Raw genomic sequence first — 26,367 nt, forward strand, 5'->3', positions numbered from 1 at the left:
ACCGCTTCCCCATTCCAGAGCCGGCCTCTGGCCTTCAGGGCCGCTGAGTACTGCGACAGGTCCAAAAAGAAAGAGAAGGCACTCAGTTTTAAAAAAGAGATCTAGAGGACTGGGAGAAAGGGGATGAGCCAAGGCAAATTGGGAATTGCTTGGCCTTCCCCCGAAAGCCTCAGCTGAGTGCCGGGGGAGACCCCAGCGGAGGGCCAGACTCCCCCAAATCCAGTGGCCGAGTACCTGGATTTCCTGGGAGGATCCCCGGGGGCCTGAGGCAGGCCCTGCTGGGCCCCGTCTGCTCGGGACGCGGGAGGCCACAGCCGTGGCGGGAGGCCCCGCTGTGGCGGCCTCGCCCTTCGCGGCCAGGAGAAGCGGCCCCCTCCCAAGCCGTCCGCGGCTCATCCTACCGGGAGACCTGGAAAACTAGCGGCCGCGGGCCCCGCTGGGCTTTCTTTCGCCGTCCCGGCCCCTTCTCCCCGGCCAGTGGACCCCGCTCGCCGTCCCGTCTGTCAGGCTCGGTTTTGGCTCCTTCGGGCGCAGGGCGCTCGCCTCCCGGCCGGGCCACCCCATCCTCCGATCCCCAAGGCCGACCCGACCCCTGCACTCCGCCAGGCTGCGAGGTTTCCCAGCGACGGGCGCCCCGGCCCGCGGCCGACCTGGAGGCCTGACTGCAGGGCTTGGGCGGGGCCCTCGCTCGGCTCTGACTGGCCGCCCTCTCCCGCGGGCGCACAGGCCTCACCACCGGGCCTCGGCCTTGCCGCGGCCCACAGCGCCCTGGGCCCGGCGCCCCCGAGGCCTGAGGACTAGGCCCAGCGGGGCGGGCTGAGGCTCAAGAGAAGTCCTAGGTGCGGGCCAGGGACGGAGCCAGCCCAGAGAGAAAGGGGGACACCCGGCGAGGCAAGAGCTTCAGTCCCGCCCCTGCCTGGCCCGCCAGGCTGTGAGTGGGGCCCAATGGGCAGAGCCAGGCTGGGGAGTCCGGCGTCTGCCCCGGCTGGGGACCCTCGGGGCAGAGATGTGAGTGCTGTTCCCAGCTAACTCCGACTGGGCATTGGGGAGTTAGAAAAGCCAGCTCTTTAGCCAGAGCTCCGAGGGCGCGGCGGAGAGCGCGGGCAGACCAGCACCACGTTCCTTCTGCCAGTCCCTCCCCAGCCTCCCAGCGTCTTGCGCCTGTGGCGGTGGCAGTACGGGCCTGGGGGGACACCCACAGGAAAGGTGAGATTAGCCGCACCATGTGGGAGAGGGGTTGAGGAAACCCACCATTATCTAAAACTTGGAGGTTTCGAAAGCCGGAACTTAATTGAGTTGATTGAATTTCTCTTCTTATCTAGGAAGGAAAGAAACACTCCCAAGGTGAAATACAAAGGGCCAAGAATCCCTGTGGGAAAGATAAAGGTTTGGGGCAACAGATCTTTGTAAAGCAAACTACCCCCACCCTCATCAGGACCTGCCCTCCAAACCGAAGCTTATATTGCCGGCTCACTTGTTGTTAATTGCCGATACGCAGCTGAAGTAGCTCCCTGACCTCTTTGGAGGACGGCATCATTTCAGTACCAAGTATCACCATTATTGGGCTTATTAACTTCATTAAAACAGGTCTTGACTAGGAGTGGAGATCGGAACTCTCTGGATGTCTTTAAGCCAGTGTTCACTCCCTGCCTCCTTCCCTCCCTCCGTTGCCTTCGGTCAGGGGAATTCATTTCTACTTCCCCTTTGATTCAAAGGGATTTAACTGCGTGGTCTTAGTTAAGAGAAGTTGTGCAGAGGTGATGGAAAAATTAGTTTCAGAGGGTGCTCAGTGCCTCTTCTTTCTGACCTTTTTAAAAAAGTTTCAGGAGAGAAACTGCCAACTGCGTTATTTGCTGAGTAGCCCAATGTTTATCATCATTATTGTTTTTAAAGAAAGGGTAATTTTTCCCTGCCCCTTGCGGGACATCCTGAAAACTGAAGGCAATGGTAGAAAATGGTTATTTTGGTTCTGCATTACTGTTGCAGAAGAAAAGCTGGGCGATTAAGACCCTGAATCTGGGTAAACCTCAGGCCCCAATTTAACTTCGTGTTAACTACAGTATGTTGAAGGTTATCAATAGGTGCTGAAAATTCTTGCCATCAAATTTGGCCTCAAATTTTGGTTGCAAACTATTGCATTTACTTTACCAGTGAACCAATTTACTTATTAGGAAAGATTACACAGAGTTCAAGAGAGCATGCGCAGCCAGGGACCGGAAAAATGAAATAGCCAGAAAACAAAATGGTTGCAACTGCTAACCTTCATTTAAAACGTTACAATCAAGAGTCACTTAATTTTGGTCAGCTGTAAGAGCTTAAGCAGCTTAGAATGAAATTAAATATTGCTTTTACCTGAGGAGCACCATGATCATTGGCCCATTTGTCTTTTCTGGTGAGTGGTTTACAAAATGCAGGTACAACTGTAAAGGGACCCATTTTTTCCCCCGTCGGCACTTTCTTAAACACACACACAAAAACTGACCAGGGTGCCTTATGTTCAACTACTGAAATTATAGGTTTTAAAACTTTTCTGAAACTCTTTTGTTCAGAAATAATTTCTGCCTGAATTGCTTTCAGATTCTGATTACACTCCCTCTCATGTTTACCTCAGTTTTTGGAAGTTAAAAAAAAAAAAATCCCCTTAACCAAGTAAGAGAATAGAAACAAGAAATTCTTGTCATTCGCATGTTTTCAGAGATACTCCAATTCTCCTCCCTCTTAAAAACTTGATATCTTTTGAAACATACTAATAAAGTGCCTAAGAAATAGTTCAGGTTTGAAGCAGGGAGGGAAAAGCAAGGAAAACAAGATCTTATTGATTGTTAGGCTCTCCAAACTCAATTTCAGAGCAATCCTGATGAAAGTCACAAAAAGTCTACATAACACTGTCATTCATATCTAATTTATGCATAGATTAGCAAAAAAAAAAAAAAGTAAAAATAAGTTTGCTAATTTCCTCTCTGTCCTAAGAAAAACGTGTTTTGGGGAGGAAAGGCTGAATGTAGGCTTCTCATTCGTAAATAGTGGTGTAAAATTAAACTGGACCCAATGTTGTGCTAGAACCATTTTAATATAATTATACATATCTGCCAAATCCAGGAAGAAAAGGTTTATGCATATATAACTTTTCCAGTTAACATCTGCAAGCATAAACGACAATGATCTCAGTTTAATAATTCATCAGGGTCAGAGCAATTGACCAATGTCTCTTTACTGCTAGGCTTACCAACAGTAAATTACAGATGAATTAGTGTCCTTTTGCTTCTCTTCTCTGACTCTCCTTGTCCAGAGACATTTTGTCGTAAAGTTTCAGTGCAGCTCACCTCCAGCCAAAGGTAATCTTTTTAGATCAGTACTCAGTTGCTCTGAATTTTGCTTATAATTATAACCTATTTAATCACAGAAGAACCCCTGCAGAGGTGGAGTTCAAGGTTGCATACAATAACAGGAGATCACAGTTTTGAAGTCTAGCACAGATTAAAAACCACAGATGTACCATTTATAAGACACACACTGATTGTCTCTTAAACTACATATTGACTCCTTATGAACATTATTTTTTAAATAAAGTAGTGCATCTAGGACAATCAGTCACACAATTCACACAGCCCTGAAAAGTTTTTTCAGTGCCAACTACCAGTTGGTCATGAAACGTGAATGAGCTTGAGACACTGTTCATTCCTAAGATTCAACCAAGGATTGGCTAAAACATTGGAACACCTCTGCTTAAGAAGGCTATGACCTTCCCTCCCTTCCTTCACAACTTAGTTTTGTTTGATTTTATTTTTGGTGGTGTTTAGTTGCACATGGCTAGAATGCTTTTGATCACTTTGCAAATCAGGATAACCAATGATCTAAAACTATGACAGGATCTTAAGTAGATTGGTTTGTCCATTTCGGGTTGCTGGTTGGTAGGCCCCTCTAAGGCCCTTCGTTTTTCCTTCTATGCCTCTCGGAACTTTGATCAGATGAGTCTGAGCATCATCCCATCTAACTCTTTTAACCAATGCCTGGCTAAAACTGGAATGTCCAGCCCAGTATATTTAAAAATCACCCACAATAAGAGGTTCTACATGTCTTCACAAAACCTGGAATTTCCACGAGGATGTCTGATCTTTATAATCCAAGCAGTCAGCATTGAAGTTAAGCTTCCAGGAGGCAGTTTGGTCCTTATAATCCAAGCAATCAGTGGTTGAGTTAAAACCCAAGCTTGAAGCTCCATATCCCTGGGTGGAAAGAGAAGCTGGGGACTGATTGAGATGGCTGGTGACTGCATTGGTACCCATGGGACTGAGTGTGGCCCCTGGTCCGGGAAGCTGGTGATGCATAGGGGTCAAATATGATCCACAGTCCATGCCCCCAAAGTAGGAAGTTGAGCCAGCATATCCTTGACTATAACCTGAAGCCTGAGTGTAAGTCATGGGATAGGACCTCTGCATGCAGGAAGAGGAGGTGGACAAGGGATCTGACAGTGGGGAGATGGAAGCTGGGCTCCAGATAGACACAGGAGCACTGCTGCTGGCAATGGTCGGGACTGAGGTGCTAGAAGGGGGAGTGAATTGGCCACTTGTTCCACTCTCTGAACTCACTTCCCGAGCTGGAGATGTCTTCTTTTTGGCAGGTCTCACTTTGTTTTGGCCTCCATTCTGCTGCTGTTGCTGTTGTTGGCGGCACTTAGCTCTTCGATTCTTAAACCATACCTTGGAAGGGAAAGAAACTTCTTTAACATGGTTTTGATAATTTCTTAAGGACAAGAATGGCTCCCATATTATAAATCTATCCTACATGGGCGGATCAGCTTAACACACGATTTCCCCTGCCACTGAAGACCTATTAGTGGCACTCTCATATAAACTTCTGGACTTGTAAGAAAGTTGGGGAGGCTCTGTCTAAAAACACTTGAGACTGCCTTATTTCTTGCCCAGAATAACATTTAAGATAATCCCCCAAATCACAGCCAAAACTCCACATCACTTTCCTGTCTTATTTCGCCTCTAACACACACATACACATAGACCCAGCTATATTTTGGAACACTCTCACAGAGGAATAGAATGTATCTATGTCTTTTAGAGGGAAACACATGAGAAGTGAGAGAAAGCAATTCTGTTGTTACATGCTAACAGGAACAGCCTAACTTCATTTACAGTTCATCTTCCAGGGAGCAACTGCTAATATGGAGGTTGGTTGGTTCCATCACCCTTCTGTCTCTCTTAGAAAGACTCACAAAACAAAGCTCCAAGGGGAAGACATGATCTTGTTGAAGAAAGAGGTCTGAAAGCCACTATTTGCTAAAAGCTTCTTTGTGGTAAAAGGAGTGACTTACATGCACTCTGCTTTGAGCTGGAGCACAGACCTGCTAGTCTCTGAGACTCCAGTCTGTGTCTTTAGAGTAGTGCCACTCAGCACACAGACTCAGTCTCCTGTGCTGTGTTTACTGACTTACCACTTCAACCCCCTGCTGCAATCTTGACAATTCTCTTTACCAGCCCTGTTCATATTCTGCAATGAAGGAGCTATGATTGGTGCACGAGGAGGCTTAGAAGAGAAACTACTGGCATTTTCTGGAGGACAAATCCTTAGCTGAACTTTTGAATGAGCTCTCTGTATGGGTGCCGTAACTGCTGTAAAAGTGATGCCACCAAGGCCAAGCTCAAGACGACCAACCATTTGGAGCCATTTGTTTTCTCCTAGTGAGGACTTTGGTTCAAGCCTTACAAGTGCTAAAACTTCCTCTAACCTACTTTGAAAAAGCCCCTTTCCCAATTTGCAACTGATACTGATGTCTGTCGCTTTCATAAACATATTCTAGCTGAAGGAGAGGCCCAGGTGTGTATGTGGTTTATGTGCTAAACACTTTGCAGAGAATTCTGTACAGGGCTCACTCACAAGGCAAGCTGGAGTTGACCTTCCCTCTCCAGTTTAAGGTCAAGTTTAGGGGAACTAAAACAAGAGGGGTGTCACTGGAGACATTATGTAGATATTTATCTGTTAAATGGCTCAGAGCTAGAAAATTCTCTTCAATCCCTAAGAAGTCAAGGAAAATACATTCTTTTTGTGTTGATTTATTTGGTAAAAGCACCAGCTGCGTCTATACCCTGACTCTGCCACCAAACTTAGTTATGACCTTGAGCAAGTCATTTACTCTATTTTTTCATCTGTAAAAATATTTGGACTGTCCAGGAGCTGAGCTGCTTTCACACGTACGAATCCATGAGAATAGGAGAGGATTTCTATACAGAGGAAGGGAAGGGTTACAACACCACGTGACTACTCTTGAAATCTGCTCAAGGATGGGTCTCTGTCCACCAGCATCCCAGGCCTTGAAGACCCTTGCTTACAGGATTAAGTGGTGATAGGCAGGCAAAAAGGGCAGAAGGAGAATAGTTTCCTGGCCCGTTAGTGAGTGAAGGAGAATTTCAAGCCTTCCTTCAGTCCTCTGAAAGACCTGGGGCTCTCCACAGCCCCATACTCTGGGGGAAGGGTGGCATGATCAGGAAGGATGGTTCTGCCTGCATCTGCCCTACCTGCACCCTGGACTCGGGCAAGTTGATTTTCAGTGCCACCTCCTCTCGCATGAAGATGTCTGGGTACCGGGTCTTGGCAAACAGTGCTTCCAGCACATCTAGCTGCGCCCGAGTGAACGTCGTCCTCTCCCGGCGCTGTTTCCGGGGGGTGGCTGCGGGACAAGAAGCCCAGGGCCCTTTAGGGTGGGGGAGCAGTTTCTCAGTCATAGGCGTTTCCGCGGGTTCCCCGACGCCCCTGCCCTCCACCCCGCAGCAGTCCCCCGTTCCTCACAGCCCTTCAACCGGAAGCCTACCAATGCTCTCCCCACCGTCTCCCCAGCCTTGCTCCCCCGGGACCCAGGACACACGCTGCTTCTTTCCCTACTCTTCTTGGTGTTGAGATTGCTCCAATCAGAGCATCACTTGGAAAGTTAACAAATGAAACTTTTTAAAAAGACACACAAAAAAGTTCTCCAAGATCAACCCCCAAACCACAACACAAAAAGGCTATTCCATGAAGTCAAAGGATCTCCGAGGACAGACTGGCAGCTCGAATTGATGGGGGAAATCTGGATCCTGTTCCCATGGTTTTTAGCACACCATGGGCCTTTGTTCCTCCATCTTTAAAATGGGGACATAGTTCATACTTCTGGGAGGATTTTTAAACAGATCTGATCGGAAAGGAAAGCACTCGCATTTGGAGGAAGTCACGCCTCTTGGGATTAAAGCAGGCTCTGGAGGTCATAGGGGAAGGCCTGGGCATGGAGGGAAAAACTGCAAAGCCCGAGGGTGCTAAGGACTTACGGAGGGAAAACTCAGCTTCTCCAAGAGGACACTTCTGAGGAACTGGGCATTGAGATATGGGCAGGGGTCTTTTGCCCAAATGACAAGGACAGTAACCTTCCTCATCCCACTCTGTTGCCAATCCTGATTTACTCGAATTAAGAATAAAGTGACGTGATTGTAACGGTTGCAGACCCACCTACTCACTTTTCCCAACCCCTGTTCTCTGCTTGGTCAGTAAATGCCCTGGGACTGCTTCCTCAGAAGGCAAACCTAGTGGAGACCTAGCCTGAAGCTGGGTGGGGACAGTGTGACTGCCAACTCCCGTGTTCCATGGGAACAGGGTGTTGCATCCCTGGAGGATGGGCGTGGGGAAGGGGGGTGCGGGAGTGCAGCAAGGCTCACTTACCCGGGTAGCCCACGGAAGGGTGCAGCAAGTCCATACCCGAAGTGGTCAGACTCAGCCCATTGACTGCGTAAGGCGGTTGCTTAAGATAAGACATCATGCTAAGGTTGTTTGGAGGTGCAAAGTCGGCCCAAATCGGGGGTACCCAGCTGGAAGATCTTGATGCGCCCGGGGTGGACAGGTTCAGAGTCCTCGGTGGGTGGGTTTGGAGCAGTGGAACTAAGGGCAAAGCAAACAAACAAACAGAGGGGCTGGTTTACTGCTTCGGAGGCAGCAGCTCTTCCACGTTCCACCACTAACTTAAAAAGAGCACGGGCTAGGCGAGGCAGAGGCTTTTAAAGGACTTGCAGACACTCCCCCACCCCCATCCCCACCCCCACCCCCACCCCCAGCTGCTCTGGAACTAGAGGGGATGGTGGGAGACCAGATAAACCTGTCTTCCCCACCCCCACCCTAACTTAAAAAAAAAAAAAGTACCCGAAGAAAGCAATTACAATCTGCCTTCCCCAAGAACAAAACCCCTTGCCTTCAAATGCACACATTGCATTCCTATCACTACATTTGCATAGGACTCATTGGCTGGCACTAGCTAATTGTCTCAAACAAAACTTGATTGGGGCCATTTGCAGAGACAAAGAACTCTTTGGCTAAATAAATAATGCTGATAACAAAGCCCATTGGTGAGAAACAAAGAAACAATTCAAGAAATCTACCTCTCCCCAGACTGTTGCCTTTCCAAGGCAGAGATTTTAATTATCTTAGCTTTTTACCACTTTCAACTGCTGCGAACCTAAAATGTCAGTGCGTTTAACATCTAAAATACCAACTTACTAAATGACAAACTTGGAAAAACCGCTCAACTACTATTATTCCACATTTGAAGTCATTTCCGGTAATCATTTTCACCTAATTAGTAGTCTAGGTAATTAGATTTCGAGGTAAGTAACAGATTTATTAGGGTTTTGGAGAACCTTGATTATATGTGTCTAAGGAACGAAAGCTAAACAAACAAGTATTTAACTTTTAATAGACACCCATCAAATATTTAAGCATATTGCAAAAAAGTCTTCAAGACTGTCACAGGGCTTGCCAGAAATTGTGAAGTAAAGTTAGAATCCCACCAATCAGATAATGACGGGACCCCACATTTGTAGTGCAAGCTGCTTCCATGTTGATTTTGATGTGTGGAGGCTGCAGATCCTGCGGGAGGCAAATTTTCAGACATTTGGGTCCTCGGCAGCTGCAGCAGAGTTTCCTGTTAACTCTAACTGCCTTTTGCACATTTTAGTTTTGAAGAAAGTAGATACACAAACACCCAAAGCTGCGAAACTAGTAGAATTTCTCCCTACCTTTCAAGTTTCCTACAATCCTATAAGAAAAAGAGCTCAAGGGGGAAAAGAAAGGAAGAAAAAGAAAAGTTATTTACTTTCTTCAGCTGAGCTCCCCCACTCCACCCCAGCAAAGAGATTCAAAGTAGATGTTAATATAGACTGGCAGTTTGCAAGTCTGGCCTTTATTTTCCTAAAATGTGGCACTTATATGCAAGGATCTCTACTTTGAAACTTTGACACCATGAGAGATTGCTTCAAAATGGCGGATAAAAGATAAAGGTCTTACTGAGTTTAAAGGACTCCGGGTTTTCATATTTACGTTGCTTAAGACAGCAAGGCATAAAAGTCCATAAATGAAACTCAGTAACTGCAACTTCTTTCTGATTTAAATTCAGAGCACAAAAGTCATGCTTTTCTACCCTAAGATCTATTTTAATATAATTTTATAAATGTCTTTCTTGGAGGAGTTTGTATTATCCTCAGTAAAACTAATTTAGTTGCTCCTACAATACAGACTTTATGTTTTTGCATTGTCTTTTCTTTTCAAAATGCTGTTCTTTGGAGGCTGCGAAAATAAACAAAAATCTCCAGCTTAGAGGCTGTTTAAACACATATACGACTGCTTTAAAATACAGTTGTATATGTGTTTAAACAGCCTCTAAACTGGAGATTGGAGATTTTTTGTTTAATCGTACTACCTTGCAAAGTTCTGAACTACAGTGCTATAGAGAATCGTAAAATCATATCAGATGTACCCTTGAGAAATATGGAAATGTTCTTACATGTCGAGCTCTCACCCAATTAGAAATGCCTGACACATCACACAATAAAGTAGCACATTCCAACATAAAAAGCAGTAACACACAGAAAGCACCAGGGCTGAGATCCTTCCAGGGGCCCCTTTGCCCTTACCATTGCAAAATGGCTAAAATTCTCGGAATAGACTATTTTCACTTTTGCTTCTGGATCCACCTTTAAAAGGAAAAGAGGAAAATCAAAACCCAAAACTAAGAGATTCTCTCCACAACCGGCCTAGGTATGCACTCTGCATAGAAGGCATGGGCCCTTCAATCTAACTTTCAAAGCCCTTTTCCTCTCGAAGCAGGGTCCAGAAGGGGGAAAAGAAATAACTTTTGAAAAATCCACGCCTCACTATGACTGCTCACGAGGTGGCCTCTGGAGAACTCATACCTAGAAGCTGACCGCGGTCGCGCGGCGAGTCCCGGCAGCCGGTTGGCGACGGCACCTCCGGGCGCGAGTGCCTGGGTCCCGCGTCCCTGCCCGGCAGGCCCGCAGCCCCGCAGCTCCGCAGCCCCGCAGGCCTGGCGCCCGAGGTCCCGCTCCACTGCCCGCGTCGCCCGCGCAGCCTTATATCTAACGGTCAATTCGTGCAATCTGTCGCTTCCCCCTCCCCCAAGCCTTGTTTTTTTTTTCTTCCAAGAAGTCCATCTACCAGTTGCTGTGTCCTCGCTCAACAATAATTACCTCGTCCGAGAATTAATTATAATAAATGTTTTCTTGATAAACTAACGAGATAATCCGAGGGGCACACGTCCCTTAATTACAGGCCGCCATGCTCCGCTCTGCTTCTCGTCCGAGCTGATTAATTTTCTGCATGATGGAAAGGAAACAAAACTACGCGGACTGGCGGCTGGCCTGCGGCTGGGAAGATGACGAAGAGGAGGAAAGAAAGAAAAAGGAGACGTGTGGGCACCGCGGAAAACGGCCGGCGCTGGCCTCTCTCCGGCGAACTCGAATGAAAGTTTCTGGCCTCGGGGAATCAAATAACTCTGCCACCCGCGAGGGAGGGAAGAAGAAACGTGCCAAAAGGGTTGGCCTTGACTATTAATTATCGTTGGGAGAAAGCCCCGGTGTTAGCGCTGAGGTCTGGGTGTCTACCTTACTCTGGGGGGAGGAGTTTCCTCTCCTACTCCCCTCTCTGTTGCTAATAACTTTTGGTGCCTGTAAAAAGTCCCGAGCTGAGCAGGAGAAATCCTGACCCCGAAGCTCTAGGATGGAGGCGAGAATTTCTAGGAGCGACTTCCCCTTTCCCTCCCCAAGCAATCCACCACCGCAGGGTCAGCGCCGCTCGGCCTTCGCTGACCGCGCACCAGTTCTGTCTGTGAAGGAAGCAAAAGCCAACTCGGTGGAATCCTGACAGGGGACTTGGGTTTCCAAAAATATGTCCCGAAATCGGGCATCGATTTCAAGAGTCACTTGAACGCAGCAACGCGAAGACTTCTTGGGAGTTTGCAGAGCGACCCCGTCGCCCGCGCCCGGCGCTGGCAGGGACCTTCAGATGGTTCTCACTGGGCCGACCCATGGCACAGGCTGGGCCTCGGCGAACCCCTCGGCCCCCTCCCGGCCGCGAGCCAGGACACCTCATTGTCCTGGAGCCTGGGAAAGGGGTGCGCGAGCGCGCGAGCGAGCCCTGCTTCTCCCTGCCAGAGAACAGCTGAGGGGCCGCGGTCCCAGCGGGAGGATTCCGGTCCCTGCCCCGGCCGCGGCCTCGGGCGGAGCAGGGGCCACTAGCTGCCACTTCTGCCCGCCCCAGGTGCGCGCGGAAGGCTACGTGGGGCGGGCCACGACCCGGCCAAGTCATGTTGAAAAAACACTCTTCACGTTCGCTCGGCCTGGTGACCAGGGTCGGAGACCACGACAACCGGGGGTTGGGAGGCTGCGTAATTACAACCCAGAGTGGTTTGGATTTTGGGGGGCGGTGGGTATTCAAAAGCAAAAAGATCTGGAAGCTTTTGGGAGAAACACAACCGAGCTGTGCTAGGCTGAGGGAAAGGAGGCCAAAGGGAGCGAGCAGTGAGGGCCGGGGCAGACGAGAAGCCAGCGCTCCCAGCCTCCTCGGTTATCCGCTCCGGTTTCCTCTCACGTTCATCGGGGCAGACAGGAGCTCGAGCGGCGGCCCCCGGCCCAGGCCGACCCGCAAGCGAACCGGGCTTCCGGCGCGCGGGCCCAAGGAGGCGCCTGGCTTTTTATTATTGTTGTTTCAATCCATCCATCTAGTTACATCTGCATCTTTTTGTCTCGGACTCTAAAAAGGTCCCTGGGATCCATCCAAACGACCCCAATCCAATCTAGGTGCCAAAACGCAAAGATCGCGGGAGAAGCCCAGAACGGCGTTGACATAAAAACAAAACCACAAACAAAACCTTCCAAAACACCCCAGATTACATTCGCAGCGTTTCGAAGACGTTTTGCAGAAGGGACGACCCCCAGGAGCACGCTCTCTGCCTCTCTCCCACTACCGCTCTCATCTCTAGATCACATTTTTCTTTTTGCAACGATCGTTATTACACCTCAAAATTTGTAAGAGAAAAAATACATCCGCCTACAGAACTCCACGTTCGCAGAGGGGCATCGGTCGGTCTATTGGAGGTACTGGGGTGATGGCCGACAGACACGGGGACACGTAGATATGGATATAGACAAAACAGACGGACACTTACCTTACAGCCTCATGGGAGGTTAGAAAAAGTCAAATATCCTTTAAATTCCAAATAGCCAGCTATCCTAAAAGAAATCAAGAGTATTGAGTTAGAAACCTTGCAGTCTTCACCCTTCCATGAAAAGTCAAACACAACCAAAAAAAAATTTTTTTTTAAAGAACGGAAAATGAGGAAGGCGGCTAGAGTTCTAAACACGCGTGGGCCCCTCTGCAATACATACAAAGTAGATGTGGTGAGTGAGGGCTGCTCTAGCAATTTTTATTTTTAATCACAGTGGAGGCTGAGTTGGAGCTGAGGCCGGTCCCGCTCTCAGGGAGATTTGCTGAGAAAGCGCCTCTCTGGCAACTTTTTGACGCAAACTCTCCAACCAATGGCAGGGAGAGAATGATTGACACATCTAAGCCAGAGGGAAAATAATAAAAACACACAACAGGGGGAGGAAAACAGGCCGCTGCTGCACGGGGGGACGAGCAGGCAACAAATCCAGGCCTCCGACATTACCAGAATGTTCTTTAAAGACACTGGGCTTTGCTTAAAATATACATTATGTGCCGGAGCATGTGAACTAATTGTATAATTAAAATGATGGACAGGGAGTTCTTCTCTTACCCTCTTTTCCCCTGCTTCCTTTACTCCAAAATTTCCTTTCCTCTCTTTCTTTCTTTTTTTTTTTTTTTTTTTTTGTTGTTGTTTTTAGGGAAGGGAAGAAAGGAAACCCATGCGATGTAAGATGGAAGATAAAAATAAGTAAATGCTGGAGAATGGCGGGGGATAGGGAGTGACTGGGTTACCACATTCAACCCCAGCAATAAGTATGTGGATGACAGGCAGAAAACAAGTCAGACTGAAACTCAAAAACACTACTATGCCTTCTCAGACAGGGCCAGAGCACGCTGACGGCCAGAAAGGGTAAAGGAGGGAGGCCTGGGAGTGCGATGTGGGCATGCAGGGAAAACAGAGAGAGAAAGACACACAAGTCCAAGAACAAACTATTTTCTAAAACTCAGTGTCTTCTCTATTCCCTACGCCCTTATAAATATCCTTACACATATAAATAAATGATCCCCGAGTGAGAGACCCCGGCTTCTGGTAGGCTCCTGGGGTTTTTTGGAATTGAGAAGCCCACGACAGACTGCAGGGAACACGAACCCCGGAATCTAATCTCAGGGCCCATTTAGGAGAAGTAGCTGGGGCCACATCGGGCCTCGAGGATGCGAGTGTGAGGTCGACAAGATATCAGGGAAGGGAGCGAACGAGGGAGGCCCCCGTCGGAAAGTTTCTGTGTTAGAACAAACGCCACCAAACGCCCGACACTGCGAGGCCTGGAGGTAACTGTGCTGGCGCCGCCCGAGCCCCGGGCTGCGAGCCGGGAGGCTGGGAAGTGATGGGACCTGGAGGCCCGAGGCGGAAAGTGCGACCCCCAGCCCAACTTTTTTGCCTGGCATAGAGAGCAGAGACCGGACAGGTTTCAAACGGATCCGAGTCCCTAGAAAAGGAAAAACAGACTGGGCGGGGTATGGGGTGGGGGGTGGCTAGTGGAACTGCTGAGTGTGTGTGAATAAGCTGGATGGGGGGGTGGGAGCAGAAGACAGCTCTTGCTTCACAACACCCAGTGCAGGAAAAGAAAAATAAAATCTCTTCCTAAATACCCCACCCCCCGCCACCCACCCACCACCAACTACCATCACCACCACGGCTAGTGGGCCCAAAGAAACAGCTCGCTGCCTTTAATTTGGGGACCTATGTTAATGAAGTTGGTAATTAATTCGTCGCTTTGTTGTCGGTTCTTATACTGTATGTGTAATCAAATGTGGCCGTCCTTGGGATTTACAGCAATTAACGAATTACGGGAGTGCGCACGAGGCAGCAAGCTCTCGGCAGTCGGGCTGGGCTCCGGCTCGGGCTCGGCCTGGGGCTGGGGACTCCGCGGCAGCGGCCCCTGTCACAGGTGTCTCTAGAGCTCTGGGCCCTGGCGGCCCCTCGAGCCCCCGAGGGGCCCGGAGCCCGCCCAGCTCCTTCCTGGCCCTCTGCAGCAGCTCCAGTCCGGAGACCCGCTGGCTGTCGCGTTCCCAGGAGTCAAGACTTTCTAGGGGCCCGGGCGGGGGGAGGGTGAGTACGGACCTTTTTTCTCACCCCACCCCCACTGTACTGAAACACCTGGCGGCCGCCCCCGAAGCCTTTAATGGGGATGGTGGTGGGGAGGGGGTACCAATGTCCCAGGCGTTGTGGCCCTCGTGGCGCTGGCTGTCGGAGGCACTGGTTGGGTGCGCTTGGTCAGAGTCACGATGCTTTCGATGAAGGAAAGGCAAATCCACCTCCATCGCCTGAAGCAGAGTCCCCTTCCTACCCCTAGAAAAGACAACGTTTCCCCCAGTTTGATCACAATGATGTTTAAAGCATAAAAGAGCCGAAAAAGAAAAATGGACGTTGTGGATCTGGCAGAGGGGAAGGCCGGAGGAAGGCCTTGGGGACAGTGGGCATGAGGTGGGCTGGAGAATTATCAGAACATGCGCTTGTGAGCTAAACCAAGTAAATCATTTTGGACTGGGAGATCCATCTGCTGTAGGGTCCAGTGTCCAGGGAAACCTTTCAAGCCCGATGTAGAGGTTTGCGATGTCCTCCCAGATGGCGGAGGCAGCTGAATCTCCCTAAAAATTCCCCTGTTCTATTCGACAGGGGCAGATTTATGCATGGTGGGGCGTGAGAGGGTTTTGCCCTTCCAGCGGCCGGCAGCAGACAGCTCCCGCTTCTCCTTTGCCCTCTAGTCTAATAACTTCGCAGAAATACAGGGCCAATAAACTACGAGTTGGAAATGGACAGTGTTAAATAAACAAGGGTCTCTTTAAAATTCTCATCCACTTCAGATGTCTAAAGTAAGATTGTGATGATTTTGTCACGGTTTGGTAAATTTACCCCTTTAAGAGGCTTTCATAAATCCCAGAACACACCTTCAGCCAGATTTGAATATAGATTTAGGTTTTAAAACCCAGAAGCTGGAAACACCGCTTTATCAAAGAGAATTTCCCTTTAGCTTAGCAATGTGCTGAAGCTCTTAAAAGATTGGATCTGAGAGAGAGAGAGAGACAGAGAGGAGAAAGAGAACTAGAGACAGAGAGAGGCAGACAGGGAGGGGGGGGGAAGACTTTCTTTTTCTTTCTAGAGGAATTCTGCCCAGACTCTGCAGCAGTTGGTAGCAGGCAAGCTTTCTCCTGGGTGTCGCCTTGAAAAGTTGCAAAATTGCTCTTCACCTGTAAGAACATGCTCTTTATCTTCCAGTCTCTTCTTGTCAATTTGGAAATTGCAGACAGCCCGGCTCAGGTACAGTCCCCACAAACCCTATTCTAGGTCAGGACAAAAGCCACTGGCTTTGGGGGAAGGGGGCTGGGCTCTTTTACTGAAAACCTTAGATGCTTGGTGGGAGAAAAAGACTCTTTGGATGAAAAGTCTAACTCTTGATTTTCAGTAAGTTCTTGAACTTCCAGTTTGCCTAGTATCTGTTCATTGTATTTCCGTGTTTAACTTTTTTTCTGTGTCCTGTGTCTTTAACATTTTTTTTCTATGAATCTGACTTATGGTAGCATGCTTTGTGTTTTTAAATAATTTTCATTTAAAAGTGGATGGTTTTTAATTGCCACTTGTACAATTATGTTGCTATGCATATGAGATATAAGCATTCAGAAGCTAAATTAAGAAAACCAATACGAAGGGAATCAAATTATTTGTCAGAGCTTGTGTGCAGTTTCCAGAATATGTCTGATATTCATATTTTGAAATCAAGATTCATGCATGGCACTAACTAGGCTCAATTTCTCCACCGCACAAGCCAGGCCAGTTTAAAATATTCCAAACTTTCCTCCAAGTTTATTAACTTTGGTGGGGGGGAGTGGGGGAGGGGGAGGGGAGAGAAGACGGCCCGGGATTTTTCCAGGCTAATTAAAAAAGAAGAACAAAACCCATATTCCGTGAGAACGTAGCCTCTTGGGGGAAAGGAGCCGGTTAGACTTCCTTAACACTGACTTCAGAAATATGAACATTAATTTCCAATCTTTTCAGCAATTCAGTGGACAGCGAGGGACTACGTTTTGCCTTAGAAACACCATAATACCTAGAAAGAAGTCATTTTTTCATTAGGTTTTTAGATATGTCTTTATTATAAACTTTGAGGAGATTAACCTTAATTTTTTTAACAAGGATTTAAGATTGGAAATGCAGACAAAATTTAGGAGAAAAAATAAGGCAACAGATCACTTATAAATTAAGCTTGGGTCTCTCACTCCCTGCACTGCGGTTGCCTCAAAAAAGAGGTTAAGGGAGAAAGAAACAACTTCAAAGATAGGATTGGGCTGTCTTGATAAAAGAGTAGGGAGGCAAACTCCAAATGCGAAAAAGAGGAAAAGAGGGCCATGTTGTTCCGGAATGAAACGGATTAAGATTGTGTGACAAGTGCGAGATGTGGGGCTGTGAGACATTTATGAGCGGAGTGTGAGCCGGGAGCTGTGCCTCTGTCCCTGAGAGTGTGGGGACCAAGGGTGTGTGCAGAGCAAGGTTAGGGTGAGGGATAGGAAGGGCATGTGTGGATGTGAGACAGAGAGAAGTGTGAGGCAGGGTCTGTGTGTGTGTGTGTGTGTGTGTGTGTGTGTTAGGAGGGTGTGGACGGGAATGTGGATGGATTGATGAAGGGTGGTAGCTGTCAGTTTACATAATTTTCATCTCCTGGTCCTGAAGTTTCCTTGAAATCAATTCTACTGCAGGCAGCAGCCTCGAGCTTGCAGAGCTGATATAAAACAACCATTACAGTCCAATATCTTGCCTGTTTGCAAACTTCATTTAAAACTGGGGAAAAAAAGACCCAGGAATGGTTTTGTAAGAAAGGAAAAAAAGAAGAAAAGAAAACCACAGTGAAGCTTTAAACTAGTTTGGATAAATCTCTAATCTTTTATTTGTAACCTTTTACAAGCTTTATTTCCCGTATATGAAAAGCTTCTTTTATATGGGCACGACAGACTTTTCCTTTGGATTTTTAATTAGAGTCCATCAATTGTAGCCATATTTAAGAATCAATATAAAGTAATCCTTCGAGATGGGATAAGGTTTTAATCGAAAATCTAATTTCCCACTCTTTGCAGATCATTTTAAGAGGCTGGTTGATAAAAAAGAGTTCAATTTTTAAAAGACATAACACCTAAAACCTGGAAAAGATCATGTCTACAAGAAACCAACTGATGTTGCCTTACAAAGAAAAAGTCTGGCTGTTGTTGGGAACTTATTTTTTTCTATTTAGAAGAATTTGACTTATTTTTCTCTCAAACAGTATTCCCTAATGTGGCTCCTATGAGAGTATTCACACTGAATGGAGAAAGAAAAAGACAGAAATTGTTTGTTTGAAACAGTATTTCATATGCAAAAGATAGCAACCTTAATTTTTTATTAACAAAGAAAACATAAATCTTGACAGATCCCTTTCACTACATGCTCCCAAATTCCCAAGATTAGAGAATAAATAACACATACTTTTTCATTTTTGTGCATGAATGCAAACTTTCCATTTTCGGATTCAGGAGTGAATATTTCTGACCAATTTTTAAACTTCAAAATTAGAATTTTGCAATTTTTATTTTTTTTTGCAACAATGGAAAAGTTGCTTATCTCAAAGGCATAGAATTTCAAACAGTTCTACCAGGGTCACTGGCTTTGTTTGTCTTAAAAGAGAAAAGAAAAGAAAATGAAAGCAAGGAAGAAAGGAAATAAACAAACAAACAAATAAAAACTAATTGTAGGTGCACAGTCCAGACCGTTTGTGCTGCTGAACGATTAATCTGAGATATTTGTTCAAAGGCCGAACATTATATAAATGTGCATAGTGCATTTCCAACATTCACCGCTTAGTTTGAGATCTGCAAATCATCCGTAAACTAGAAGGGACCCCCCCCCAAAAAAAGTTTATAATGTATTTTCAGGTAGTCACTGTACTTTTAAAAACTGTTGTATCTGTTAAGCTCATTTGGAAAAACGAACTCATCATGTTTGCTTTTAAAAATCTGAATGAAGCGTGTTTCAACATATTTGATAGCCATGCTTTTCTTCTATCTGCAGAAATTTCAATTTATTTAAAAGCCTGGCTTTTAATGCACTACATGACCGCATGAATTTTAGAGGCGCCCTCTTGTATTCCTCTGTAATCGTGTCTAATGAAAACCTGGGATTTTCCATTATTTAAAAAAAAGTGAAAATATAATGCATCTTCATTAGGAAAATTGACTGCTGTGCTCACGACAGTTCTTAATTGAAAAGGCAACCTATTTTAATGGTGTGGTTGAGAAGAAGATTACATACTTTATCCAAACACAAAGACAATTAATAATGAGAAGCAGGCTGCTGCCATTAACTCTAATGCAGTTGCATCAATGTCAGTGAAAAGTGCTCATACCTGAGATACACGGTGCGAACGCCCCCGGCTCCCTCCTTTCCCAATTCACCCACTTCTTAATTTGAGTTTCTTAATGTGCAAGCGCCAGGGCCGGCTGTGGTCAGGCGGGCTATTTTCTGGCAAGTGTGGCGCGGGACTGGACGCCCCTGCCGGCGGGTCGCCGGGTCTAGAGCTGCGCCGCCCCGCTGGAGGCGCCCGGGCTGCCTGGCTCTCCGCGCAAACCTCGCGCCCTTCCGTTTGCGCGCATGGAGCCGGGTGAGGGCGGCCGCGGCCACCGCGCGATGGAGGATTTGGAGGCTCTGAGCCACATGGTACCTTTTGGGAAATTTAGGAAACCAGACTGGGCTGCCTCGGAAACTGGGTTCTGTTCTGACTCATTTGCAGAAAAGTTATGGGGAAAAACATTAAGGTTATGTTTGGCGGGTACAGTCTTGAGCGCACATGGTCATCCGGCGAATCAGCCAAGTTTTCCAAAGCGCCCCCTCTCCAGCTGTCAGGCCAGGGGAGCAAAGCGTGCGTGTGTGCGTGTGCGTGTGCGCGCGCGCGTGTCTCTGTGTCTGCGTGTGTGCTCGCAAGCGAGTGTGGGTTTGGGGTGGGGGGACATCCCAACCTTTCTACACCCTAGTGCGTCCCAATTCCAGCCTGGGAGGAGACGTCTGCGGCCTCTGGTCTTTTCCCTTCTTGGACAAGGTGCTGCCAGCTAAGACCTCACACCGGCCGCCTCGGACCCAGTGCGCCGAGCTAGGGGAGACGGCGCGGGACTGGGGGACCCCGGGATCCCGCCCTCGGCGCGGAAGGAGTGGCAGCCCTTGGTACCGGGCCTGGTCCTTGAGGCTGCCTGCCCTCCCGGGCGCCAGGACTCGAGGACGCGGTTTGCCCTCGCAGTCCCGAGACCCCCGGGGCCGTGACAGCTTGGGGAAGGGGCAAACTCTGTTTGGTCTCCACGAAGTGCTTCGATGTTCGCGAAAGGGTAGGCCCCTGTTGCTCGTCGTCCTACACCCCTCGGAACTGGCTCTGCCCCTGCCTCTTCCCCAGCACAGTCTCCCACTTAAGGCTCAGACAGCCGGGGAAAGGGGCGCCCCCATCAGTATCCCCCACAACCCGCCCCAGTGTGAGCCAGGGCGCGGCTGCAGGCTGACAGGCGCACCGTGACCAGGTCGTCACTTTCCTTCACCAAAGGTTAGATGGGAAGCGTGCACCCTCTGGGGAGTTCGCAAAGCTTCTCGCTTTGATCAGCCACGCGCAGTGTCAGGGAGAGATATTGCTGGTGTCTGAGTCCGTCGGAAGTGTCTAGGAAAGAAGAGAGAGGAGCAGGTAGTCAGACTTTGGCGGCTGCCCTGCGGACACTTGCACACATCCAGCCTCGTGGAGGAGGAAGGACCCTGTCCTCCAGGGCCAACTGAATACACTCTCCTCCCTTGAGGCACAGCCTCACAGGAAAGCTCCTTCCACAAATGCACCCTTCCCTCTGCAGCCCTCGGTATGCTGGGGCCAGCTCTGTTGTCCCTCAATCAAGCATACCCCACTTTCTTCCCTGCTTCCATCGATTTATCTACAAATTTCCTGTAGACTTGCCACTTCTGTGATTTTGCCCACGGGCTAGGTAGCCTCTTCAAGGCTCTGAAGACAATCAGGCCTGGAGATTTCCACGAAGCCCCAGGTGCCTCCTCTCCCTCCCTTAGGGCAGATGAGTCTCTAGAACCTTGTAACCTCCCTTTGGTGAGAGCCAACTATCAGCTAGTTGGTGTGGTCTAGGAATCTTCTTGCCTCCTTTCCAGCTTCTATGTTAGATAAGCCTCCTTGCATGATGTATCTAGAGTTTCACCTGTTCCTTTTAAATACCTTTTCCAGATTGCAAGCGTTGAAGTACTCAGTTACTATTTATCAACCAAGCCCTGGTTTCTGCTTTTGGTGAGGCCATGTGTGTCGGCTGGAGTAAGGAGGGCACCAGGTCTCCTAGGGATAGCTTGAAGTCTAGATGTCTTACTTGCCCAACAACATAAGAGCAAAAACAGACTTGCTTCCATTTGTGGATCTGTTTCTTAGCATTTAACCTATGGATGCTTGGAGGCATCTTTATTAGCAAGTGTCTGACTTTGGATAGCCACTCAGTAATGACATTCCTAATCATTTATTGAATACCATTTAAGCTAGTTCAACCACAGACAGTAACTCTTAGCCTAAATGGCAGTTTTCTGGCAGCTTATTCAAGCAATGAACATGCAAAAAGTGAAAGATATCATTGCTTCCAATACTTAGCTCCCAAATATGACAATGAAAGCCATCACTTAAGGGACACCCAGATCACCCCAAGTGTAGATAGTGTATTCTGGGTTACTGGAAGAGCAGTAACCGTTTTGATTATGCTGTCTTGTATTTGATGGACAAAATATGTCAGATAAGCACAGAAGAAACAGGCATGGGGTATAGACCCTGAGTATCAACAGAATCATGGGCTTAAGTCTACCCTGACCTACTGTTTCAACTAAAAACCAGAAGTAGTGGTTGAAGTGGTTGAAGTCTTTCTCTAACAAAAAGACATTCTCTACATGAGATATTCACCAAGGAATTGGAGGGAAACCAAACAATTTCATTATCATCAAGAAATATTTTTAATATCCTGGTAGTTGGCATTGGGTAGATATAACTTCAGTCAACTCTAGAGTCTTAATGAAAACATTTCAGTAAAAGCAAACAACATTTTACATTAGACCATATATTCTTAAATCCAGTCGCACATTTGGATCAATTTGGTTTATTAACCAATTTGTGCACACATGGCCAGATGGATAAATTTGTTTATTTTTCACATGCAAAAATATTTATTGAAGTCTCTGATTTATCTAAAGATTTGTGATTATCAAGCCAGGACGTCTCCAGAGCATAAGTACTTTTTTGAAAGTTTTTTGTAGCATGAACTCACATTCATTCATTAATTCATGTATGCATTCAACAAGCATATCTGGGCACCTACTATGTAGTAGGCAATTGTCAGAAATTGATTATGTCTAGAGGTTCGTATTTTTCTCATTTCAAATAATCAAATAGTTATAATAAACATTTGATCAAAAAGTTTTCATTGCTCTCTTTTGGCTGAAAATTAAGCCTGGAGAGATTTGTCAATTGCTCTAGGGTGTAAGGACTTGTAATGCTCATCCACAGTAGTGTTCCTAGGGAAAGCTGCAGGAGTTGTTTGCATGAACTGACAAAAGTATATGGCTCTTAATGTTCAAATCTAATTTGTTTCTAAAAAATAAAATCACAAGGCAGCTGAGTGTATGATTTATTATGTGTTTAGATTATGTGCTCCTCTGTAAAAAACTTTTTTTTGATAGGAATAAAAACAAACTTTAGATTTAACTCTATATTCTTTTAGTTCATCTCTAAAAGATAGAGACTATATTTGCATATATGCCATCATTACATTCTTATTTCAAAGAGGATGCAAAAAAAGTATTCAAATAATTATAAATACAATTTATTTTTTAAAACCCCCTTTCTGGGCTAGAAGTAGTTACTGTTATTTATTTTTGTCCATTTTAGCTTCAACTACTTGCTAGTCCCAGAAATTAATGGGTTTAAATTCCCCTCGAATTTAGGAGTTTTCTAGTAACAACTTACACTCAAATGTAGTCTTTCTTATAAAGATTCTCCCCCTCTCTATTTTATTTGCTTTCCATTCATGACACAGACATTACCATGAAAGTTTTCATAGGTTATTGATGGAGTTATTGAATGTGGTGATCAAATAACAGATTAAAACTGAGTCTCCATGAGGTGACCAGTGCATGAAGGTTTCTTTTTTTCTGAAGAATTCTCACAGGAAGAATTAAATGCTGCCTCTTACAAATCAGTCCTACTGATCTAGTGTGTGTTCGGACACACTAGAGTCTTTGAGCCACATCCTCACCAATAGTACTTTATCTTCTGGGTATGAATTGTGGGTCATGGTGCCTGTGCATAGCCTGTGGTCTGTAGAGAAGCCATATTGATTAATACTTTTCATGCAAATTATTCAGAAGGTTGAGGGTTTTTTTTTTTTTTAATCCCCAAACCTCTAAAAACTCATTCTTTAGTTTTCAAATTTGGTCTTTTTAATTTCCTTCGCAGCTAAGAGGATATGAGAGCCCCTTTGTTCTGGAGCTGCTGATTCTGGTATTCAAGGTGTTTGTTTGTTCCAAGGACTGCACTTATGATTTTAAAGTGCCATAAATTCTTCATACTAAGCTCCTATGGTCTTTATACCACCTTACCAGCTTAGATTATGTGATCCTAAAAATGAAAAAAAAAGTTTTTATGAGACTAGGTAGCTATTCATATTATAAATATGAATTTATTAAATTTAACTGGCAAAAAGATCTATTATGAGTAAAGAAGGTGAAAATACAAGCTTAAAATATTCAGGACTGAGAACAGAGCATTTAATTTCTGATTCTCTCTGTAGGTGGGGTCTGAAATAGAATGCTAGTGTTGCTGATGCCAGCATGCTTGCCTATTTTTACACTTCCGTAAGAGATGTGGGCAATGGAAAGGGATACTTATGGAAGTACAACAGGGTTTATGTAAAAGTTCATTAGGCTTAAGGAGGGCAGTATTTGCCTTTGGAAGAGAGTGGGTCTCTTGATGCCCAAACCGTATATGAGAAAGACAGTGAAATGAAAAGGAGATGAGAATCCAGACACTCCATCAGCAGCCTTACCCTGTGACAGACCCAGAGGCAACTCCAAAGCCACCAGGGCAACTGCCTGTTCAGTCTGCCAAAGAGCCAGATGCTGTTGCTTGGAAGAATCTCTTCCACAGCTTGATGTCTGGGTCCTGTGATTGCCATCCAAAGAACAGTGGTGGGGCATGCTGGGATGAATGCAATCCCGGCATCCCACTACAGTGTTTTCTTTTTTAAAAAGAGTCATTTTAAATTAAACAAGTTTTAAAACTCACGTATTATTTTTGAAAATGTAAAAAGGAAATTAGAGGATAATAGCACAAGGCAAGGCTGTCTATTTGAAAAAAAATCCTCTTAAAACTTCACTTTGCTTATGGGTCATTTTAAATTATCCCATGAGGAATGGGACATTTAGAAGAGACAAAAGACCATCCACCATTCACAGTGATGAAATAAAAATCACTACAATCTAGAAGAATGGTGATACAAATAATACTTATTATGTTATTCACCGTGATCATTTACAATATTTATATAAATAAAATAAAAGTAAGATATTCAATATTGTATTTTGTAATATAATTTTGATTGTGGGTGCCACTGAACATGTGCCTAAATAAAAAAGGCAGTAAGAAAAATTATCAGTGACATTTAAGGGGAAAAATCATGCCTGCCTGAGTGTCTGATGAGTCACTAACATCTCTTCTTAAATATTATCAGTATCGTCACATGAAGCAACATCTCTCCTTTTCAAAATATGTGTTAATATTTGCTGTGTTGTAGCTAAGTGAATAATAGCTGCTGTATTTCTTTGAGTCACTCAGACTACTTCAACAAATGAATGTCATTTGATCCTAGCGTACAGCCAACACCTTTGCTCTTTCCGTGTAATCTTTTATTTTTTGTAATTATGGGAATTTTTCCCCTTATATTCCCAGACTTTGTCTAATAGCCTAATGGTAAGTGCCTGAGCACCATAGTAAATCTATAATTTCTTTAATCATTGTGATCAATGTGAATCATGGCATGATTAATGTGGCCAGGGTAATAGGTAATGGTTAAACAGATAATCAAAATATTTGGATAGTAATAACTCACTATACAGCAGTGTTTCTCAGCCAGGGACAATTTTGTCCCCCTAGGGGACATTTGGCAATGTCTGGAGACGCTTTTAGTCACCACAACTCTTATCTACTGGGTAGAGACCAGGAATGCTGCTAAACATCCTGCACTACAGAGGACAGCACCCTACAACAGAAAATTGGCCCAAAGTGTTAATAGTTCCAAGGTTGAAAAATCCTGGTGTAGAGAATGGATAACATGTATAATTATATTGACATTTTAAAAAGTTTGGTGACTACCAAAATATAGATAGCTCTGTAGTGTCGTTAATCTAGATGAAAAGAAAAAATAATCAGTAACAAATATTTTCAAATATCTTCACATTTGGGATCACATCGACAAAGTATAAAGGCATAATATTGTTGTCACTTTCTGTAAAATATAATTCTCATCCTCACTTCAATTATTATTTAAGCACATAGTTAGCTACGACTGGATGACATCAACAGCAGCTTGGGGATATCGTGTTCCTATTTCATAAACAGAATAATAATTCAACAGGAAAAATATATAAAAGAATTCTCAGTTTTTAAACTTTTTTCAATTCCAAAAGTTCTTTCCAAATAATTTGAAAAATGCATAAGCTTATAAAGAGGAAAATGAAAGTCATCTTTAATCCAGCCATCTTCAGTTTTTAGTTTCTTTAAACGTAAACTTGTGTCTATGGACATTGATTTCTTAATATAGGACCAAATACTGTTTAGAAAAATATTTTGTTATGGTTAAGTTTTCATGATATTAACTCCTTTGTCTAGCACATGTAAAGTGAAATTTATCATTGTTTTCCTAATTGTTCTGTCCATACCAGTTTGCCTCTTTTTTTCTGAGTGTGGATTTATTGGAATTTTTTCTTTCTTTTCTTTCTTTCTTCCTTTACTTCTTTTCTTTCTTTCTTCTGTAATGTATTCAGTTATATTAAGTGGAAGACATCTCCCCATAGGGAAACTGGCTTGTACCTCATCTGCATTCTCTGTTTATATCTTGTAGGACTAGAATTCTCCAACACTATGTGTGACTTGTCTCCTAGTCATTTTTTCTTAAGTCAGATGTTTAGAACTAGTATTCTCCAACACTATGTATGACTTGTGTACTAGTAATTTTTTCTTAACTTGGGTGTTTATGCTGCAGAGCTAAAGTTGTTTAACAGGTAATAGCTTTGCCTCAGTTAAATCTATGGGTGAAGATATTGCCACTGGGCAAGACTAAGGTGGTAGTTACGATTTGGGCAGGGAGATAGGCACAGAGCCCTTGTTAAGAAATGAAACCCAGACAAAAGGGAGGGGAGAACTGCCAGAAGATAGAGCAGGCTAATATGGACAAATTACAGAAGGAAAGAGGACAAGTGGAAGATAATGCAATAATGCACAGCCTTTAAATAACACATTGAACAACAATGACTTTGCATTTAGCATTTGGGCAGTGCTAGCATCTGAATGTTTGTGTCCCTCCAAAATTCATGTTAAAATCCTAACCCCTAAGGTGATGCTATTACGAGATGGGGACTTTGGGAAGTGATTAGGTAATGAGGAGGGAGCCCTCATGAATGGGATTAGTGTCCTTATAAAAGAGACCCCAGAGAGACCCTTACCCCTTCCATCTTGCTGTGAGAACACAGCAAGAAGGTGCCCTCTATAAACCAGAAAGCAGGCCATCACCAGACAGCAAATC

General features: G+C 45.4%; 1 protein-coding gene across 3 annotated transcripts; it reads right to left on the reverse strand.

Annotated features, from left to right (window-relative positions):
* Positions 1 to 2,243: 2,243 nt before the first annotated feature.
* On the reverse strand, positions 2,244 to 12,811 carry OTX2 (orthodenticle homeobox 2). 3 transcript variants are annotated; one of them, XM_030815225.1, is made up of 5 exons: positions 12,708 to 12,811; positions 12,488 to 12,551; positions 7,699 to 7,914; positions 6,528 to 6,679; positions 2,244 to 4,700 (listed from the first exon to the last, which is right to left on the reverse strand). In XM_030815225.1, exons 3-5 carry the CDS (start codon positions 7,793 to 7,795, stop codon positions 4,080 to 4,082), a joined length of 870 nt encoding a protein of 289 aa, XP_030671085.1. In that variant the 5' UTR covers positions 7,796 to 7,914; positions 12,488 to 12,551; positions 12,708 to 12,811; the 3' UTR covers positions 2,244 to 4,079. The 3 variants fall into 3 exon arrangements, with proteins under 3 accessions (XP_030671085.1, XP_030671086.1, XP_004087190.2); XM_004087142.2 differs by having other exon boundaries at positions 3,052 to 4,700; positions 6,528 to 6,703; XM_030815226.1 differs by lacking the exons at positions 12,488 to 12,551; positions 12,708 to 12,811 and having other exon boundaries at positions 7,699 to 8,006.
* Positions 12,812 to 26,367: the final 13,556 nt, after the last annotated feature.

The sequence above is a fragment of the Nomascus leucogenys genome, chromosome 1a, assembly GCF_006542625.1.
Source record: "Nomascus leucogenys isolate Asia chromosome 1a, Asia_NLE_v1, whole genome shotgun sequence".
In the NCBI taxonomy this organism is placed as follows: Eukaryota; Metazoa; Chordata; class Mammalia; order Primates; family Hylobatidae; genus Nomascus; species Nomascus leucogenys.

Bases quoted from the DNA above. Each gene is read 5' to 3' on its own strand.
- OTX2 (XM_004087142.2), bottom strand. From the start codon at position 7,795: ATGATGTCTTATCTTAAGCAACCGCCTTACGCAGTCAATGGGCTGAGT. The intron at 6,704-7,698 runs GTAAGTGAGCCT...CCCACCCTAAAG, and splicing joins CCCTTCCGTGGGCTACCCGG to GGCCCTGGGCTTCTTGTCCC. The intron at 4,701-6,527 runs GTAGGGCAGATG...TTCCCTTCCAAG, and splicing joins TGCCCGAGTCCAGGGTGCAG to GTATGGTTTAAGAATCGAAG.